This window comes from Trichosurus vulpecula, chromosome 3 (genome assembly GCF_011100635.1).
Source record: "Trichosurus vulpecula isolate mTriVul1 chromosome 3, mTriVul1.pri, whole genome shotgun sequence".
Taxonomy (NCBI): Eukaryota; Metazoa; Chordata; class Mammalia; order Diprotodontia; family Phalangeridae; genus Trichosurus; species Trichosurus vulpecula.
Window position 1 is genome coordinate 243,512,302 of NC_050575.1, and position 19,356 is coordinate 243,531,657.

Here is a 19,356-nt window from a genome sequence, read left to right on the forward strand (position 1 = left end):
AGTTAGATGGGACATGAGGTATTTGTTTTCTCTCTTCTTTCTCCTTTCTCTTCCTCTCTTTCTCTCTCCTGCACTCCACCTCTCACTTTTTCCCTCTTCTCTCTTCCTAGTTCCCTCTTCCTCTGTTTCCCTTTATCCCTCTCTTCTTTTCTTCCTCCATCCCAGTCCCTCCATCTGTCTCTTCCTCTCCCTCTCCCTCCCTGTATCTCTCTCTCCCTCTCTTCCCCTCTCTTTTTCTCCCTCTCACTTTTTTTCTCTCACTCATTCCCTCCTGTTTGATTTTGTTTTTGTTCCTATTTGGTCATTCCACAACCTTCTGTTTTAGGGAAATATGCCTCTAGGCTTTTTTTAAGTTTCATTTTTAACTTCACAGATAGTGATCATTTAACTTAAGAATTCTCTCCTATGGCCTTAGCTACAGATGTGTAATAGGAGGCGTACATGTAACTGCCACCCTGTGCAGGCCCTCATTTTAAGGATCCCTGTGAAAGGGAAGGGACTAACAGGGGTGAGGATCCTGCGGTCTGGAGGCCAAATGTGGCCCTCTAGGTCCTCAAGTGCTGCCCTTTGGCTGAATCTAAACTTAACCCCCTAATAAAAGGATTTGTTCTGTAAAGTTTAGATTCACTCAAAAGGCCACACTTGAGGACCTAGAGGGACACACGTGGCTTCAAGGCCACAGAATCCCCACCCCTGGAGGATAATACAGAGGGAATTACTGTTCAGGTACAGAATGAACAAATAGACTTCTCTTCTAACTCTTAGATTAAGTCTGAGTGATGTACATATTTGAAAGTATATCTCGAAGTAACCTCAGCTGTCTTGTAAGAAAAACTACTTAAAGAGGAGTAATACAATGTATTTTCATTTTTTAAAACATTTTGGAAAAAAAAAAGGTGCAAGTCTGTTGATTAAACATTGCCTATGATGGGGCTTTGAGGTGGGGTGGGGGGAGGCAGGCAGTGTTTGCCATTAAATAATATATCTAGGTTTCCTGAAACTCACTCCTCCACTCCCACTCCCCTCCCAGGAACTTCACTTTGCAGAATAAAATGGAATTAAAATATTGTCAATAAATGGTGAGGGAGCTGGTACCACTCAGTACATTGATAGTCTGTGCATGCAGGATAAGAACATTGACTGCCTGCTAATCTATTCCCAGATGGAGGTGGATGCCGACGAGAAACGCCATCGCACACGCTCCAAAGGGGTTCGAGGTACGTCTGCTGCTTCACTAAATCACTGGAGGCTCCTGCTCAGGGTGACCTTCATCCTCCAGAATCTCTTTGCACGATTCATTCTGACCCCTGCTTTTGCACAACCTTTTTCGTAATTTTCTCTAGAAGAGGGGTACTTGTAATAGATAATAAATTTTTATATATTTTCCATCTCTCTGCAGTTCCCGTGGAACCAGCCATACAGGAGCTGTTCAGGTTAGTGCTCTGAGTGTAAAATGTATCCCCATTAGCAATTTAGAAAATTCATGCCTTTTAATGGGTATAATGCACTTTCAAGTTCATTGGTGCTTTGCTCATGCCCTGCTGCACTGATGAAATTAATTCCCCTGAGACTTGCTAATAAAAAGCATCCCCCCTCTTTTTTTTCCTTCCCTTCAGTTATTTGATTTCTCTCTTTCTGTCTTTGTTGCCCTCCATCTCGGCAAAACCTACTGCCTGCTTTTAGTATAATCTCTCCGCAGCAGAAAACACCTCTGTAATTAATTCTCTTCCTTTTTTTCAGCTGCCCCACTCCTGGCTGTGATGGTAGCGGTCATGTTAGTGGCAAATATGCAAGACATAGAAGGTAATTCTGGTGTTCTTTCCAACAATGTGACTGGAAGGGTTTGGTGACCTTGTTGAATGACCGGAACCAAATGGTGAAAATGACTGGTTGAGTGTTCTTGGAAAACAATACATTTCATACTTGGGTTTTTTTGTTTGGTTGGTTTTTTCCCTTCCTCTTTCCCTTTGAAACTCCCTCTTTGTCTTACACAGTTACAGCATTTCTTAGAATATGAGCCAACCTGACCATCTCTGCGTGGCATAAAGTCATAATAATATAAAAGTCAGCACAAATTTTGATTAGCCAGAAGCTACATACACGCACACATATGTAGACAGATACCCTCACCCATTTTAATATACATTTTTCTTGCCAATGTGTAAATGATTATCATGGGGATGGCATGCTGAAATGACCCGCCATCCCCCACCACTTCACTGCAAACTCTTGTTTCTTCCTTCTATTTTCTCTCATTTTCATCATGGTAGGTCTGTAAATCACGTATGGCAAATTAAAATGTGACCTCAGTGACATTCTTGTGCTACGACGACTTCTGTCATTTAACATAGTTAATATCGGGAAACAAAGCATAGGCTTTGAAACAGAGGTAGTCATGTGATAAGGTTAGCCTCAAAGGTCAAAGTCTGGGACAGATCAGCGATAATGAGACTTGGAGATCCAAATGATTATATTATGCTCATAAAGAGTGTTAGTCTAGCTTCTCAATGGGAACAAACTGCAGAGGCCCCCAAGAAAAGAATGTGTTTAGATTATTATTGGGAATAAGACAGCAAAACCAAATTACATATTTCAAACTGTAGCTGAAATTCATACAGCAATCTAATCTTTCTGTGTTTCTTTACCTGGGATGGAGTGGAGGGCAAGTATCTGAAATACTGCAGTGGGTTAGCCTCCAGAGAAAACCATAACTGTGTACTGTTAACCCTCAGCATTCAGACCTTGGTTATAATGGCTGAGAACATTTCAAATATAAGAATATAAACACCAGTGTTTCTAAGAAAATTGGTATAGAAAATTAAATAGCAGACAACATGACCACTGGTATTGTCAACCAAGAAGTCATGACATTTGTCGTAGATTTTTATGCATTTTTTGAGAATGTCTATTTTTAGCCACTTAAGGAAAAAGAGAACTGGTGCAGCAAACTAGATAGAAGGCTGACCTCGAAGTCAGGAAGATCTGAGTTCAAATCTTCCCTTTTTCACATACTAGCTATGTGACTATGAGTAAGTCACTGAGCCTCTCAGTGCCTCCAAACAATTCTCAAAGACTGTAAGTTATAGAAAAAATTCTGATTGACCTCAGAAAAGGAACTTTCAATACCAAGTTACTCATTTAGATGAAATAATAGAAGCAGACCAAAAATAAGAAGAAAAATTTAAGTACAAAGTCATTATAGATTAGGTTAGTAATACACAGCTTACATTCCTTTTAGGAAAACTAGAGTTGACTATCACCATAGAACCCAAAATAGCAACTTTATTTCAGTATCAAATAAGCATTTCTTTTTCAGAAATATAAAATGGAAAGGAAATGATTATTTTGATTGTCTTTCAGGAAAATTAAGGGACAATTGTTAATTACTAAACAAATTAATTGCTCTATGCTATATTGTAAGGAAGCAAGAAAATTTTAAGTTAGCAGAAGAGTGCGTTTGATTTGTCAATGGCTGATATTTAACAAGAACAAAAGAAAAGATAGCTCACTTTCATTTTCAGGAATAATGTAACTAGAATCTGGAGTTTTAAAATTATTTAAATAATTTCATGAGACCACACCACACTTTTCACATAAGTAGAAAATACATCATTGTTTATTTCCTTTTGAACATAAAACCGATATCTATTTAAGGAGCAGTATGTCTTCCTGTTATACTTTCTTGGCCAGTCAGCAGTTGAATAAAATTAGTAGTTGAATAAAAAGGCAATGTGTACAAAAGGAATTACACAGTATGACTTGTGAAAATATTTTATTAATTAGGTATAATTTGAATTATTTCACAACTAAAATTTGTTCAACATAAACAGTTTCCAATTTGCTATTTACACATTCTTTGCCAAATTGCATACTATTTATGTGAGTGTACAAATGTGTGTACACACCTAATCTGAGTAATGTATGTGAGAGCATGTGTGTATATGAAATCTTATAGACATCTTATTCCAAATGAACAGAACAAGCAATTGAAGTAAGGATAAGGAAGGTTAGGTTAGGTGTACTTATAAGATGGTAATTCTGCATCTTGCTTTTGAGGCATGATTCTGGTTTGTCAGTATGTGAACAGCCTGAATCTTAGACCTGCTAATTGGATGAAATCTTGAGGAGAACTCACACATGCATGTAAATTTAGAAATGTATGCCAAAAAATCCCATTTTTTTAGTTGTTCAAGTTTCTCTCTATTTATGCTATCTTAATTATCTATACACCAGTCAGATTACATCCCGTTAATAGACTTCTGATTAGTTTGAATAGGAATTGCTGACAGATGCATTAGAATATGTTGGAAAGAGCACAGTTTGAGCAGTTCAGTTACCAATCATGCCTTCAAAGGAATGACAGTAAAGCATGCTTCCACCTCTCAAAAGAGAGGTGGTGGACTATGGGAATGGAGTGAGACATCCATTTTACTGCATAGCAATGTCTTTATTTGTTTTACTAATTTGCACCTATTTATTACAAAGGGAAATTACTCCTAGTGAAAGCGAGGGATTGTGGTGGATCATTGCAAAGTGATGTATTTTTTAAAAATGGATAAAATGCTGAAAACAGAAAGAAATAAAAGCTAGCACATAGCTTCACTTCTGGATCCTGAAATTCTCATAAAAACATATGCAAAATAAATCTTGCCCTGTTTTTTTTTTAATTAAAAAAGGCATGGGCCTGGGAATGAAAGGACGTAAGTTCCAGTCCCATTTTTTCCCCAACTCTTTGTGTGACCTTGGACAAATTAGGTTACCAACATGAACTTCAGTTTCCTCATCCAGAAAATGAAAGAGTTGTACTAGGTAACATTTAAGATATTTTGCAAATCAAAAATTCTGTTATTCTGTTTTGTTTTTCTTTTTGCAGAAGGAGAATTTATATTTATGCTTCTAGTGGATTTTGAAAGGATTTTTTTAATTATTCACTTCATCTTATAAGAATGCATGTATTTTATTTGTTAGGGACTTTTAATGAATACTGTTTGTGTGTGGGTGTGTGTTTGTGTGTGTGCGTGTGTGAGAGAGAGAGAGAGAGAGAAAGAGAGAGAGAGAGAGAGAGAGAGAGAGAGAGAGAGAGAGAGGCAACCAGGTCACACAGTGGTTGGAGTGCTGATCCTAAAATCAGGAACACTCATCTTCATGAATTCAAATCCCACCTCAGACATTTACTAGCTGTGTGACCCTGGGCAAGTCGCTTAATCTTGTTTGCCACAGTACCTCATCTGTAAAATGAGCTGGAGAAGGAAATGGCAAACCACTCCAGTATCTTTGCCAAGAAAACTCCGAATGGGGTCATGAAGAGTTGGACACAAATTAAAAGTGACTGAACAACAACATATGTGTGTGTACATATATATATACTCACACACATAGACATATATGTGTGTATGTATTTATATATCTGGAAGGTCAAAAAAATTATATTTGCTTAACACTATATGTTTGAGCAAAGAGAGGCAGCATGTTGTAGTGTAGAAAGACCAGTGGATTTGAAGGGAGATTCTCTGAGTTTTCATACTGACTCTGCTATTATAAGTCATGTGACCTTGGGCAAGGCATTTCTTCTCTATGGGCCACTATTTTTTGCACTGTAAAATGAAGTGATTGGACTAAATGATTCCCTGGATGTTCCCTTCTAGCTTTAAAATTCTGAATATTCTAAATATGTGTCTCCTCCCATTTTTGTTGCTCTTTTAAAAATACAATATTTTGTCCTCTTTTTTAAGAAGATTTGGCTTTGAGTTCATTTTTTAAAATTAATGAATTCCAATTAAGATAATAATGTCCCTTAATTCATAAAGCAAATCAATTTACTGCAATACTTGAAATATCCATGTTTCATTATAGTGGCTAATTCCTCTTCCCATATACTTCACAACCCTTTCACACCTTAGCAGATAGTATTCATGAGCTGTTGTTGCCAAAAATAAATAAATAAATAGATAGACAGATAAATGAATGAATGAATGAATTAAAAAATAAATAAATAAATAATTGAAAATACATGACCTGATGGCCAGTCTTCTAATTAGCCCCTTGTTAAAGGATATCCATTTCATCACCTGGGCCATACTTAAAGTCTTTCCAGATTGGCAGGATTTACCAAAACATGAGCCATTCTCATATATCCCCCAAGGGGCCAAAGTCACTTCCACAACATACTGAAGTACTGGAGGAAGATTTTAGCTGAGCTACTCACTTCACTTTGAAACAAAAATTAAATTCTTTAGTTGATTTTTGGGGGAGGAAACAGCAAGGTCAGAGGTCAGATGTCAATTTTACTTTTTGTGAGTTCTTAACCCCAAATGGTGAAATGATTCATCATCTAAAGAGTGTTCCATTTAGATTTATAATTACATTTTAAAAAATCCAAACCTTTGTAAGGAAATTAAAATATACCTAAGCAGATGCATGATGCAAAATATTCATTGGATCTACTTTGAGTTATAGAATCATAGAAATAAAAAGGACCTTAGAAGTCATCTAGTCTAAATTTAGTCTAATTACTAAATCCCCTTTACAACATAATAACGATGGCTTAAGTGTCTTAACATCATAGAATTAAAGCTTGAGATTATTTAAAATTCACCTAATCCAGTTTCTTTGGTTCATATATGAAGAAACTGAGGCACAGAGCAGGGAAGTAACTTGCCCAAATGTGAAAAGATACTTAGTGGCAAAGTCAGAATATAAATCTAGGTCCTTCAACCCAAATCTAATGCAGAGAATATTTTATATGTGTTACCTCATTTAATTTTCACAAGACAAATTTGTATATTAAGTAGTACAACTATGACTATTACCTCTTTACAGATGAAAAAACTGTATCCTAGAAGGATAAAATACTTGTTCAAGATGACATATCTAATAAATAGCAGAACCGGATTTTAGACCTAGTTTTCTGATCCCAAGTCCAATCAGTGCTTTTCTCATCATGCTATACTGCCTCAACAAGTACATCCCTAATAAGTGGTCATCCAGAATCTTCTTGAATACCTCAAGTGGCAGTGGACACATGGGAGAGAACTCATTCCATTTTTTTGACTGCTCTGTTGATTTGAATTTTTTTCCTTTCATGGAGCCAAAACCTGCCTCCCTGTAACTCCAAGCCCTAGAACAGAATAAGACTAATCCTTTTTCAATATGACAGCCCTTCGAATACTTAAAGACTGCTCTCTTGTCTCATTTGAGTCTTCTGTTCTCCAAGATAAATATCCCTAGTTCCCATTCCCCTACTCAAAAACCTTCAATGGATCCCTATTACGTCAAGGATAAAGTATGAGCCAATTATCATGGCATTTAAGGTCGTCCACAATCTGACTACCACCTACTTCTCACCTTACTATTCTCCTATCCGAACCATATGATTCAGACAAATTACTTCACATTCCCCAAACTTAGTAATCCATCTACCACTTCTGTGCATTCACACTAGACATTCCCCATGCCTGGAATGTGCTGTCTTTATCCTTACTTCTCAGATTCCTTTTTGTTACTGTCATTGTTCACTCATTTTTCAGTTGTGCCCAACTGTCCGTAACCCCCATTTGAGTTTTTCTTTGACAAAGTGGAGTGGTTTGCCACTTCTTTCAGATGAGAAACTTGAGGCAAACAGGGTTAAGTGGCTTGCCCAGGGTCACACAGCTAAGAAGTATCTAAGGCCAGATTTGAACTCAGGTCCACCTGACTCCAAGGCCAGTGCTCTCTCCATTGAACCACCAAGCTGCCCCAGCTTCCTTCAGTGTTCAACTCAGGTGTCACCTCCTCTACGAGCATATCCCTCAGCATCTACCCCCTTATTTCTAGTACTTTCTCTGTCCTCAATTTTACTTGTACTATACTTATCTAGAAAATATTGTATTCCTGAGCAGATGTCAGCTCTTTAGGGCAGAAACTATTTAATTTTTGTCTGTGACCCCAATGTTAAAGACAGTGACTGACACATGGTAGGTAATTAGTATGTATTTTTTGAATTCGCTATGGCATGGCTTTGAGTCCATTGACTGTACCTAGTTACATCATCATTTGTAGAGCATTTAGAGTGCTGGACACAATATTTCAGATATGATCTGATGGGGGAGGGGGTGGCGGTGAGTGGGATTGTCACCTCTATTGCTCTGCATATGGTCTGTCAGGGCAACCTAGCTCTTTGCTTTTGTAGATGTCATTCCACACTATTGGAGTCAGAGTATGCTTACAAATCCCTCCATGATTTAACATTTGGGCGAGCTAGTTCCCTTCTCCTTACCTCATCTCTAAAATGAGGCTGTTGAATTAGGTATGAAGGACTATGAATACAAAGAAAGGCAAAAGCATGGCCCCCATCTTCATGGTGCTTACATCCTAAATAGGGCAATAACATAGCAATTAATAATAATAATATATCTATGAGGTATATAAATTTTAAATAGAAAGTAGTTTTATTAGGAAGGTGGAAATGGGAGGGATAGGACTAAGAAAGGCCTCCTACAGAAGATGGGATTGAACCTGAGTCTTGAAGGGGGCCAGAAAGTGAGGTTGATGAGGGAGGAAATTCCAGGAAATATGGATACAACCAGTGAAAAGGCACAGTCAGGAGTACCACGGCCACAGGCAGAAAACCCCAGGAATGGCAGTGTCTGGATTGTAAAATGGGATAAAATATAAGAAGATTGGAAAGATTGGAAAGGGTCTAGTTGTTAAGGCCCTTAAATGTCAAAAATAGGAGTTTGCATTTGGTCTTGGACATAATAGGGAGCCACTGTAGGTTATTGAGGAGATGGGATGATATGGTCAGATTTGCACTTTAGGGAGATCATTTTGGTGGCTTAATGGAGAACGGTTTGACTAGAAAAAGATTTGAGCAGGCAAAACAACCATGAAACTATTTCAACAGTCCAAGAGTGAGGTGATGAGCATGGCACCTGAGTTAACAGAGAGAAGGGAACATATATGAAGCATGTTGTAAATATTAAAAATGACAAGTTTTGGCAACAGACTGAATATGTGGGGAGAGTACAAGTGAGGAGTCGAGAATGACATGAAGAATCTCACAATCTTCCTGGGTGACTGGAAGGATAGTGGTGCCCTCAACAATTGTTCAGGGGAAGGTTTGAGGTAAGAAAATGAGTTCTATTCTGCGATATCTCTGATAGGTCCAAGAAGCAATTTGTAGATATGAGACAGAAACTCAGAAGAGAGTTTAGAGCTAAATAAATCTGAGAATCATCTCCCTAAAAATGATCATTTAACCTATGGGAGTTGATGAAATCCCCAAAGAGGGAGAGGACAAGAAGATCCAGGATAGAGTCTTAGGGGACACCAAAGATGAAGGGGTCATAATTAGATAAAGTTCCAGCCAAAGAGACTGAAGAAGTGGTCTGAAAAGTAGAAGAACTAAGAGACAGCAGTGTTCTAGAAACCTAGAGAAGAGGGTAAACCAGTGCCAAAACACTCAGGTCTTTTTCACTTGAGCTATCATAAAGTCACGTTTTCCCTCACTTTGTCCTTGTACAAGGTTTTTTCTTTTATTCCATTATAGAACTTTCATTTACCCCCATAAAATATCATGTAATTCTATTAACACATCTTACTAACCAAAGATATGCTGCTATGTTAAAAATACAAGGTTGTTAAGTTATTATTGTTTTTGGTGGAGAGGGGCAGGACAGAGATTGTTTATCTGATAATAGTTTCTGTCTCAGTAACATTAACTAGGGATTAATTATTATCTAAAATGTAGTATAAACCACATATGTTTGATAAAATAATATCTGTATTATATATTATATGTGTATATAAATTGTGTGTATACATGTATATGTGTGTGTAGGCATTTTAAGTCTTTAAAGGCCTAACCCTAAAGTTAAATATCTAAACCTATAATATGGAAGAAAAGTAAACAAATTCATGCATTTAGAATAATGATTAAAAAAAACACATATGTAATGTTTTTCTTACAATTCTAAAAAGTAGCTGATTTGGCAATTGTTGTCCCCTTTTTTAGATAAAAAACCCAAGGTTCAGGGATGTGAAAAACATTGCCAAGCTCCCATAAGTAGTAAATTCCACCTTTTTTGATTTCCTATCCAATGTTCTTTTCATTATTCTATGACACCTCTCTCTTTGGGAACCTATTTATCCTTTTTTTTTTTTGCTAAGTTAATTGTTGGTGTATTTTATGTAAAATCTGCTGCCTTAGTTAAGACTTAACCCTTGAGCCAGTGGTAGTGTTTGCATTTCCCCACATTTCTTAGCAAGGACCCAAATTCAGTCAACATTTTTTTGGACTGAATCTGTAATCAAGTCATAGTGTCTTACTAACAAATAGTAAACTCCCTAAGACATGTAATCAGAATGCCAGTTGATGAATTTGGTATTTGTTCTTTTCTTCTGGAGATATTAGTAGATATCAAACCTTTAGGAATGGAGGGAGCATCCAACCATGTCCCCTACTCAATATTCTACAGGTATTTGAAATTCTGATAGGAAATGCCCTTAAGGAAGAGGAAAAGGTTGTGATCAGAAGATGGGAACCTACCTCCTCTATCCTTGTTTCCTAGGGGCATTTCTCACAGAGAGGAAGGCTAGGCTAGAAAGTAATGAGCTTAATAAGATAGGGTCTCCTCAACAAACATCCATTCCTTGTCGCTTGCCTGCTGAGTTTTGCTGTCAAATCATCTCCTTGTTGAGGTGTCATAGAGGCGTCATAAAGTCAGAGCTTATTAGTCATACAATCTGGAGTTAGGAGTGATGTTAAAAGGTACCCAGCTTAACAGACGAGGAAACTAAGGTTCACAGAGAGTAAGTGACTATCACACAGTGACAAAAGTAGTTGCCCATAATCCAGTGCTTTCTCTACAATATCCTCATTTCCTCATCCTTCATTTTACAGATGAGGAAACAAAGGCTAAAGTATTTATAGATTAGGACTCACCGCAAAAAAACAGGGGACTCATCAGGCCTAATGTGTATAGATACTGGCACGAATTAACTCTCACATGTATAAAAGAAACAACATGATGTAAGAAAAGAGCATTGTACTTGTCATCTGAAGACCTAGGTTTGAGTCCTGCCTTTGACACTCACTAGCAGAATAAATTTTGGCAAGTCATCCCTTTGACCCTTTGTTTCCTCATCTATAAAATGAGGATTTAACTTATATTGCATACCTTGCAGCAAAGTGTTCTGCAAACATCAAACTGCTAAAGGCCAGTGAATTTGCATAATTATAAAAACCGAAGCAAACGTGCAAAAAAGATATGTTTCTACAAGTCTAATCTGCTTTTGACTAAATGAGAAGGACCTGAAAATAGCCAAATAGGCCACCTGATGGCACTTACTTTAAGTGTTTGGACATTGCTCATTCGACACCATGAAAATGTGGAATTTGTTATCTACTACAAAGGGCATGAACTTCCTGATATAAGTTTCACATAAAGTGGTTTACATGTGACTGATCTACTCGATAGTTGTTGTTCAGTATGTCTGACTCTTCATGACTCCATTTACGTTTTCTTGGCAAAGATAATACAGTGTTTTGCCATTTCCCTCTCTAGCTCATTTTACAGGTAAGGAAACTGAGGCAAACAGGGTTAAGTAACTTTCCCAGAGTCACACAGCTAGTAGTATCTGAGGCTGAATTTGAATTCATGTCTTCCTGACTCCAGGGCCAGCACTCTATCCACTGTGCCACTTAGCTGCCTGACCAGTTAGTCCCTAACAACAAATATCGCTGGTATTCAGACTTGTGATGGAAAAGTCTTTACTATAGAAGCATACCTTTGAAATACCTGGCTAAGATAAAAAAAAAATCTTGACTTATCTTTACAATTTATTTTCCTTATTTACAACTTGATTTAGAAAAGCCAAATTGAAAATTAGCGTTGGGAGACACTAAACTTTTTATGTGAGATTTTAGCCTCTCATTATCCTAGCTCTTTTACTTCAAAGCAGGTCGGTTCTCCTCTTCAGGTCTCAGTTTCTTCATCTGTGAAATGAAGCCTTTAGAAACAGGTCATCTTTAAGGTGCTGTCTAGTTCAAAATCTGCCCTCCTATGATCTTAGCTAAACTTTAGTGGACATGATCTCATTATGATTTCTATATTTTGAAATCTTTCTAATAAAAAATCAGAAATGGAAATAACAATCATTCATTGATATCTTTGCAAAAAAATCAAATTAAAACATAGCAGAATCTAATATTTCCTATTCACATGCAATTATCATGCACGCTCCACCCAGGAAGTTAGAAATTAATTGGATTTCTCTCTTTTCTAAATAGTAGTTTTTGCATTTAGCCCCCAAACTCACACATATACACACAAAAAGATAATAGAAATGTCTATCAGGAGATTTTTTTTTCACATCAGCAGTTCTATGCTAGTCTTTTTTTTCTGTCAGATTAGGAGATACCTGGTAAAGATATTGGAAATTAGGCAATTCATATTTCCATAGGGTTTTTTAATGAATCTTCTGTATTTATATTACTCTGGAAATGTTTGTATTACTATAGATTTCAGTTATGCTCATCTTGCACTAAAGGTTGAGTTATTAGTTTATTGACCACGGAATTTTTTAAATCTATTTTTTTTTTTTTGCTGTCTTCAAAGTGTCCTTTAGCTTTGGCATATTGACCAAAGGAAACAACCATGGAGTTGGATGATTTGCTTGGATATCCCAGTTATTTTATGTCCTTCCCCATTTAGAAAAGAATGAGCCCTCAAAAATTCAAATGAAACTTTAAACTAAAATCTTCAAACATGAGGAAAAATAGATTTTCTCTCTTATTACAAAAATTATTGAATATTCTCTGGCCTGTGCCATATTTCTTATTCAAAAAAATTCTTTTTTCATTTCCTATACCTTTTCACCCACCAGTATGATTGCCATGGCTGCAGCCTCGGGTGAATAATTGCCTGTCTTCACAAGAGCATGTTCTGGAGCTGAAGCCGAGTGCCTGCTTCCTGATGTATGCCTCATTTGGATTCTGCCAACAGCCTAGGGGCTGTATTATTCATGCCTTGACAGATAGCACTCACTAAAAGCATTGGAACAGAGCCAGGTGCTGGCAGAGAGATATAGGGGAGCATTGCAACTTGCAACTGAGAGGAGCATCTATAATACAAAAAAAGAGAGAGGAGAATGAGAGAGAGAGAGAGAGAGAGAGAGAGAGAGAGAGAGAGTGAGAGAGACCCTCATACCTCCCTTTTACCAGTTTCACTTTGATGGAAAATTCATTTGCATCAAAATAAAATACCCTAAAAATAATTACATTTTTTTCTTAACCACGCTTGAAAGTTTAACACAATTTTCCACATTTAATTGCAAAGCTGATTTTAATTAGTAAGCCCCTGCATGTGAAAAATGAAGATTCACTTGGGTGAGTGTAACACATTGCAGTGTCTGCCGAATGCTCTAATTAATGTATGGCTGCTGTACAACAGGGTGCACTGTGGGATATTTATGAAAAATTCCATGCACGCAGCCACACAGCCAGTCTATCTGTATTTTAGTTCATGAATCCACAAGAATAAATAACTCTCCCCCCCCCCTTATTCTTTATGAGACATCATTGTGCATGCCATCACTCCATCCATAAACTTTATGGCATGCCTGTCCTTTTTACTATTTGTCACTGATATTATAAATCAGAAGTCAGGGCATACATATTTTAACATTAATTTGATAGCAGAGCAAGGTTGCACACTGTGCAGAAATTCGAGAGCCACCAAGGCATTTGTGTGAAGTGGAGAACCCAATCAAGTGGATTCCCTAGTTGTTAGCATTTCCCCCTTGGCATGTTCATGCTAATTGTGTGAATACTTGGATCAATCTATAGACACCATTTTCTTTTGGGACTGAATTGAGCTAACCTTTATTATTGTATTAAAATTGTGATATAGTTAGCCACTGGACATTTTCCTAAGGAAAAACTTTGTAAAAAAAAATATTCAATTGTTTACATTCTATTTCATGTGTGTAAAGCAGCATGGTATAGTGGATAGAAGACAAAACATGAAATTGTGAAGACCTGGGTTTAAGCTCTGTCTTTGATGCCTACTAGCCATGTGACCCTGAGAAAGCTATTTAACTTCTCAGTGCCCCCAGGAGACTATGTAAGATGAAAATTGCTGGCAATTTGCTTATCTGCATCAGTGGAAGGAGTTCCTATACTGAGAATTCCCCATATTGATTAAATCAGAGATCTGAACCCCATACGCAATATAGGTAAGAATATGTTATACACATATGCATATATACATACATACTTCATGTATATACATACACACATACATACACACACATATACTTCATCAGTCCCAGAATAATATATTTCAGATGCATCTATTGAGGCAGTGGAAAGAGCATTAGGTTTGGAATCACAAGATGGGCTCAAAACCCCTCTGATACTTTTACGACCTTCAGGAAGTCATTTAATTTTTATGTGCCTCAATTTCTTCATCAATAACATAAGATTAGACTAGATGATTTCTTAGGTCTGTTTCAGCTCTAGTTTCTTTAAATATATACATATATGTGGGTGCACACACACATATATGTATATGTTTGTGAATAAATAACTTTAACATAGATGTAGATATAGATATAAATAGATATATCTTATAGTACCTGGTATGTACTAGGTATTTAATAAATGATTCTTGATTTGACTTGATTCCTAGAGTGGCCTCTAGGTTCTATCACAATGAGTGATTGCTAATCCTTATAACTGGAGAAAGAGATGGCAAACCACTATAGTTTCTTTGCCAAGAAAACCCCAAATGGAACGTGAAGAATCAGACATGATTGAAAATGACTGAACAACAACAATCCTTACAAATGCGTATATGTATGCATATGTGTGTATACATATATACACATACTTATATAGGATTAGATGTGCATTGTAATAACACTAGAGTCTAAAATTATATAATAACACATGAAATTAAGAGAATATTTTGGATATTTTGATAAAATTTATTTTTAAGAACTTTTTTATATTTTGATAAAGAACCACTGCTTAATCTAAATATTTTCCAAAATTAATTTTGTACTACAGAAAAAAGAGGAAGAGCACAGGAAATTTTCGAATGGAATATAGCAAACCATAAATAAACATACTGACAGAGAATCCATACTGTATTAGAGGTCTGTATTGGATGCTGTCTAGATTTAGCTATATGCTCGTTGTCTGATTTCTTGATTAATGATTAAAAAGGCACAAACACAGTTCTAAAACATACACCAGAAATTTGTGTGCGGCTCTGCTGAATAGCAACTATCATCCGGGACTTACTCCACAAAAGAAACCACAGGTCATTTCCTTCCACCACCATCTAGGTTGAGAATATCTATGATACAATCAATAGCAACAGCTTTGTAGATCTCAATTTGCCAGGAGTGAGGAGCATGACATGAACGTGAAAAATTCAAAGACAGAATGTCAGAGGTGGTTGATCCATCTGTACAATGAGAGAGAGGGGGGGGGTGGGAGGGAGAGGGAGAGGGAGAGGGAGAGGGAGGGAGACACAAAGACACAGAGAGACAGAAATATACATCTAGCACAAAGTGGCCTTTGTAATTATGAACATATCCCCAAACTTGTATGCAAAAGTTATAGCAGAAATACAATTCACATTTTATTTGAAAGGGAAGATGCTAAATATTTCACATTCAAATGTTGAGAGGTTCTTTGGGGATGTGTCTGTGTGTGTGACCATATTCTGCTGATGAAAGGAGGCAACAAAGGCCCTGAGATATACATAATGTAAGGATTAGCAGCCACTCACCGTAATAGACACTAGGGGCCACTCCTGGTAACAAGACAAGACAAAAGGAATTTATTAAGCACCTACTATGTGCCAGTCACTCTGCTAAGCACTGAGGTACAAAGGAGGCAAAAAACAATCTCTACTCTCAAAGTGCTCACACTCTAATGGAGGAGTCAGCAGGAAAACAACTATGTAGAAACAAGATTTATACAGAATAAATTGGCTATAAAATTGCAGAGGGAAGACACTGAGATGACAGAGGTCTGAGAAAGCCCTCTTATGGAATGTAGGATTTGAGCTCAGATTTGAAGGAAGCCAGGTAGGCCCCGGGTAGAGATGAGGAGAGAGAGCATTCCAGGAATGATCACCAAGGAAAATGCTGAGAGTTAGGAAATGGAATGCCGTATGTGAGGAACAGTACTCCTGCTTGGTGTTTAGACCATTCTCCTAGTGACAAATGACTTTTTGAGGCATTGGGTAATAATATTTTATTAGTGGGTTTTTAACACAAATAAAAGGAGGTAAACTGATAGGGGAGATGTCACCACTTTGCAGGTAGTTGGTGATAAGTAAATTTGACCCCACTTAGTTTCCACTGTATGCTTTTTGTCATAAAATTTAGATGTAGAAGAAACCTTAGAGAATTTAAAACCCAAATTGCTCACTTTACATATGAGGAAATCCAGGCAAAAAGAGGGCAAATATTTTGGCCAAGCTTACATGGGATAGGTTGTGTAGCTAGCAGTGCCAAGTTTTAAACCAAGGTTCTCTGACTCCAGATACAAATATGTCCATTTCCCCAGTACCGTCTTGCCCCAAACCTATTAAAATGCAGCCTCTAGGCCAATTTTTCAGCGCCAAAAGTATAATGTTATTTAACATTGGACCGTGAAATGTGATCTATAACTCCAAATCCCAATATGCACATATTACCAAAGAAAGTTATTCAAGTGTGTGTGTGTGTGTGTGTGTGTGTGTGTGTGTGTGTGTGATTTGAGGGATTAATCTTGTTATTTTATTGGTGTGGCAAACTTCTGGCATGAAAATTCCCACCACCATTGCAGATTGGCATCCTGTGAATTATAGTCTTATAATGTTGTTCAGGGTACCAAGAGGTAACACATACATAACATAGTGCCATGGGCAGGATTTGCACCCAAGGCTTCCTGACTCCAGGGCTAACCCTTTATCCGTTATGCCCCACTGCCTCTTATGTATAGTATTTATATATGTACAGGAAAGCATCTGTTCAGGTGGGGGCGGGGGGGTGGAGAAAAAATAACAGACCAATCAGCACACTAGTATTACCTCCCTTTCCTAACCTTAATAAGCCCAAGAGTAACTCCCTTTCATAATTCTATCAGTGTACATTATAGACAGGTGGGTCTCAAGCCAGGGAGCAAGTATCCCTGTTGACTCCTGTTTTTACTATGGCCCACTAATTTCCTCTCATATGTGAGCAGCCAAGAGGATTGGATGGGAAGTTAGTAAAGGATGCAGAAAAGACAATAGACCAAAAATATCTGTTTTTATTGAGAAAATTGCATCCAAGCTGCTTTTTCTTCACACCATAGATTTATGAATCTACTAAACAAGAAAAGTAGTGCCATCACCTTCCTTGGAGATATGCAAGAATAATGCAGGCTCCTGTCTGACTAGGCGGAGGTAGGAACAGCCCTGTCTGATGCTGGCAGCCTGTTCTGCATGGCCCCCACAGGGCCTTTCCAATTCTCTGAATCTATAATTCATCTAGGGCTTATAAAAGAAAACACAACATGTGCCAATTTCTCCTTTGCCCTTTGGTAGCACAGGCCATGTGCTTTTCTTTTTAATTGCATACAGTTGTCAGGCCACCTTACCTCCTGCTATCTTTTCCCTCTTCAGCTCAGGCTTGGTCTGACAGGAGGCAAGAGTCACTAGCTGCCAGGAAACAGCCAAATCAGCAATGCCAGGAGTAGAAAAATATCCCTAGACTTGGAACAGAGCCCACCTCTTTTTCCCAGAATTTTTTTATCCCAAACTCAAATTTAATCTATATAAAGAACTCCCGGTGTGGAAACTCCCTCCACCAATGTTAGTATAATTTAGAAGCTTTAAAAGCTGCCTGGAGCAGAGAGAGTATAAATGACTTAGCCTCACACAGTATCTATCAGAGGAAGGACTTCATGACTCTAGGATCGAAAATCATACATCTAGAACTGCAAGGGAAATTGGAAGCCACCTAGTCCAACCCCTTCATTTTACAGTTCAGAAAATGGAGGCCCAGAGAAGTAAAATGGTTTATCCAATGTCACACACAAAACAGATAGCAAAGCAAGGGTAATCTTCTCCTATGACACTGCTGCCTCTCTTCCAGGAACATATGAGGTCACAGTTGGATAGAGAAAGGTTGGGGGGAAGAGAGGAAAGGAAGACAGAAGCGGTTTCCTCATTCTTCATCTATCAAATGAAGAGCTGAACCAAATGACCTTTAACATCTTTTCCAATTCTCAATTTATGGACTTATGATCCCTTCTGCTGAACCATGCCCTGCAAACATCCAGCAATTATAAATGCCCTCCCGTTGAGGGTACCTGACTACCTTATTACATAAGAGTTTACTCTTTTACTAAAGAGTTTACAAAGAGTTGCTTGGCCAAGCTGTCATCAAATAAGATAATTATAAAGTGCTATATAAATGTAATTTGTTGTTACGATGATAATTGATGATGGTGTGGCTTTATACGCCACATAATGTACACCATATGGGTATGAGCACATATCAATACGTCTGGCTCCTCCTACATCTTTAAGACAAACTGCCCTTCCCTTCTCTCCAATGAGAAAGAGAATTAAGCTCAATTCATATAATCTCATAGTCTTAAAAAGATCCATTCATTGTCATTTAGTAGACATTGTGGAAAGCTGTATTATCTTATGCTATATTTGACATCTCAAGAGACATGCTTCATATGTGAGTAAATGCATTTTCCTAAGACGCTGGGGAGGAAAGGGGCAGGGCAGGAGGAGTGAATACTTCATAAGAGATTCTTTTCATAAATAATGTATACATGATTCAGGGATGCTCTAGACTTCCTTCATTAGCCCCACCAACCAATGAGACTGCTTATTATGCTTCTGAATGAACTGTGTGTAAGTTCCCCAGAGAGTTTAGGAGCAGGGAGAGTGGGCAGAGAGGAGAGGAAAGGAATGAAATAATAACACCTGCTTTTCTTCAGCCTAAGAGCTGAAGGCTTCTGTGTAACCTAACCTCTTGACACTTTGAGTGCTCAGAGGAGCCTGGGGAAGTTGAGAGGTAATAGGGCTTCCTGAGGAAAATACAGTGGATTGCAATTTCTGAAGGTGAGTTCATATTGCATCTATTTCTCAGTTGCAATATAATGCTTGTTTTAGCCTCATTTTTCTATCACCTGAGAGTTGTACATAATAACATGACAAATGCTTGGCATTATTAAGGAGGGTTCTAAGAGTTCCCAAGTGAGATCTTCACATTTTTAACCAATAACATAAAAGAAAAGATACATTAACATGAGGATTGGATGCCTTCTCCCAGTTAGTGATGGAGCTAAAATTTGATAGGGATACGGTTCAAGGA

General features: G+C 37.6%; 1 protein-coding gene across 1 annotated transcript in view; it reads left to right on the forward strand.

Moving 5' to 3' along the window:
• MYT1L (myelin transcription factor 1 like) overlaps positions 1 to 19,356 on the forward strand; it is a 314,679-nt gene that overhangs the window by 41,744 nt on the left and 253,579 nt on the right. The window contains exons 2-4 of the mRNA XM_036751619.1: positions 1,163 to 1,217; positions 1,400 to 1,433; positions 1,741 to 1,803. Of these exons, the coding sequence (XP_036607514.1) occupies positions 1,163 to 1,217; positions 1,400 to 1,433; positions 1,741 to 1,803 (152 nt within the window). The remainder of the gene's footprint in view (positions 1 to 1,162; positions 1,218 to 1,399; positions 1,434 to 1,740; positions 1,804 to 19,356) is intronic.